Source organism: Artibeus jamaicensis, unplaced genomic scaffold (assembly GCF_021234435.1).
Source record: "Artibeus jamaicensis isolate MK-2021 breed Jamaican fruit bat unplaced genomic scaffold, CSHL_Jam_final contig_1775, whole genome shotgun sequence".
NCBI classification, from domain to species: domain Eukaryota; kingdom Metazoa; phylum Chordata; class Mammalia; order Chiroptera; family Phyllostomidae; genus Artibeus; species Artibeus jamaicensis.
Window position 1 is genome coordinate 28,168 of NW_026521349.1, and position 1,585 is coordinate 29,752.

The following is a 1,585-nucleotide window of genomic DNA, read 5'->3' on the forward strand; positions in this document are numbered from 1 at the left end:
TGTGCCTTTTGCCAGCCTTGCAAGACCCGTCCCAGCAGCAGGTGGGCGCCATCTCCCAGGGCTGTGCTAAATCAGGACCCACAATCCTGTACTCCCCCTTCTCCCACATTGAGATCTATCCATATCCCCCACCCCACTGTCACCCACCTTCCTCAAGACAGCCACCTACATGTCTCTTCATGTCCCTGCAAGGCCATAGCTAGTTCTTGTCAATCCTCTGGCATCTAGACCTTGCCCCCACAGCCACCTGCCAGGACCCTGGGTCGTTTATTGGCTAAGTCATGCTGGGTGTTGGCCTGGTGAACACAGAGAGGACACCTCTGGAGAAGTGCAGCTTCCCTCCAGGCGGAGGCCTCCTGCTCCTCCTCAAGTGAAGGGAGAGGCCAGGCAGGGTCAGTCCCTGCTCTGCCAGCCCAGCCATCAGGGGGATCGTCTTGCTGTCACAGAGATGGGGGGGTGTCTTGGGTTTTTTCTTCTAACCCAAACCTCACCAGCATTTTTTCTTCACAGATGCTCACTCTCTTCGCTATGAGATGAACATTACTTCTAACAATCAACCCCGTTGTGTGGGTCAGGGCCAAATGGATAGAGTGAACTTGCTGTTATTTGACTGTGACAACGAGGTCAAATATATGAATAATATGTTAAAGGACACAAAAACCTTGGAAGATATGACACAGAAGCTGAAAGACATGAGAGACTTGATGAAAGGGAAACTACTTGACATTACACCAGAGAAAAGAGGTAAGTTAGAAAAATCCAGGTGCAGAAGCAAGCAGATTGTGGGGTTCAATACATTTATTGTATTCACATAAAACAACAAAGTGTATGTTGGTCCTTCCCAGGTAGCCCAGTAGAAAGGGTGGGGAGAACAGGGCTGGATTAGAAGAGTTCAGAGGAGGCAGACACCAGGTGGGGCAAAGGATTTGTCGAGACCGGAGGCTGACATCTGTCCTGTGGGGACTGTGGGGCAGATTCTATCACCCTGCAGGTGAGGCTGGAGTGTCAGAGTGATGCCGATGGAATCTTCAGTGGATCTTTGGAGTTGGGTTTCAATGGACAGAGGTTCCTTGCCTTTGACGCAGAGAGTGGAAAGTATAAAGTGGATAATCCCAGAGATGAACTGATGAAAGAGAACTGGGAGAATGATGAGGAAGTGACCAAGTGCTTCAAAGTTTTCCTCCAGGGAGACTGCAAGGAATGGCTTAAATTCTTGGTGCACAAGAAGAAAGAGCTGGAGACAACAGGTAGCAGGGAAGATGTGGGCGGAGTGGTCACTCTACTGAGATAAGATTGACATACTGTTGTGTGAATGGGTACATGTGTGTGACTGAGTATGCACATATGTATGAGTGTGTGGATCTTTGTCTGTGTGCACGTGCAGTAAGGTTGTCATTGCTTGTGTGTGTACATGTCGAGCATCTGAGTGTGGGGCTGGGCATGTGTTTGTGTGCATGTGAATGGGTGTGCTGTGTATTTGTGTACTCATGTGAGTGTATGTTTGAAAAAGAATCATCCATGGTAAATTCTTTGGAGGATAAGAGCTGCAGGCGTGCCCCACGTCCCTCCTTTCCCCTCTCTCCTC

At 49.3% G+C, this 1,585-nt stretch overlaps 1 protein-coding gene across 1 annotated transcript; it reads left to right on the top strand.

Moving 5' to 3' along the window:
- Window positions 1–577: 577 nt before the first annotated feature.
- LOC119057889 (UL16-binding protein 1-like) lies at window positions 578–1,247 on the top strand (the record flags this gene model as incomplete). The annotated part of the gene is made up of 2 exons (XM_053670863.1): window positions 578–744; window positions 975–1,247. Coding segments are annotated over exons 1-2 (436 nt in total), but the record flags the coding sequence as incomplete, so codon positions are not given.
- Between the last annotated feature and the right edge of the window lie 338 nt (window positions 1,248–1,585).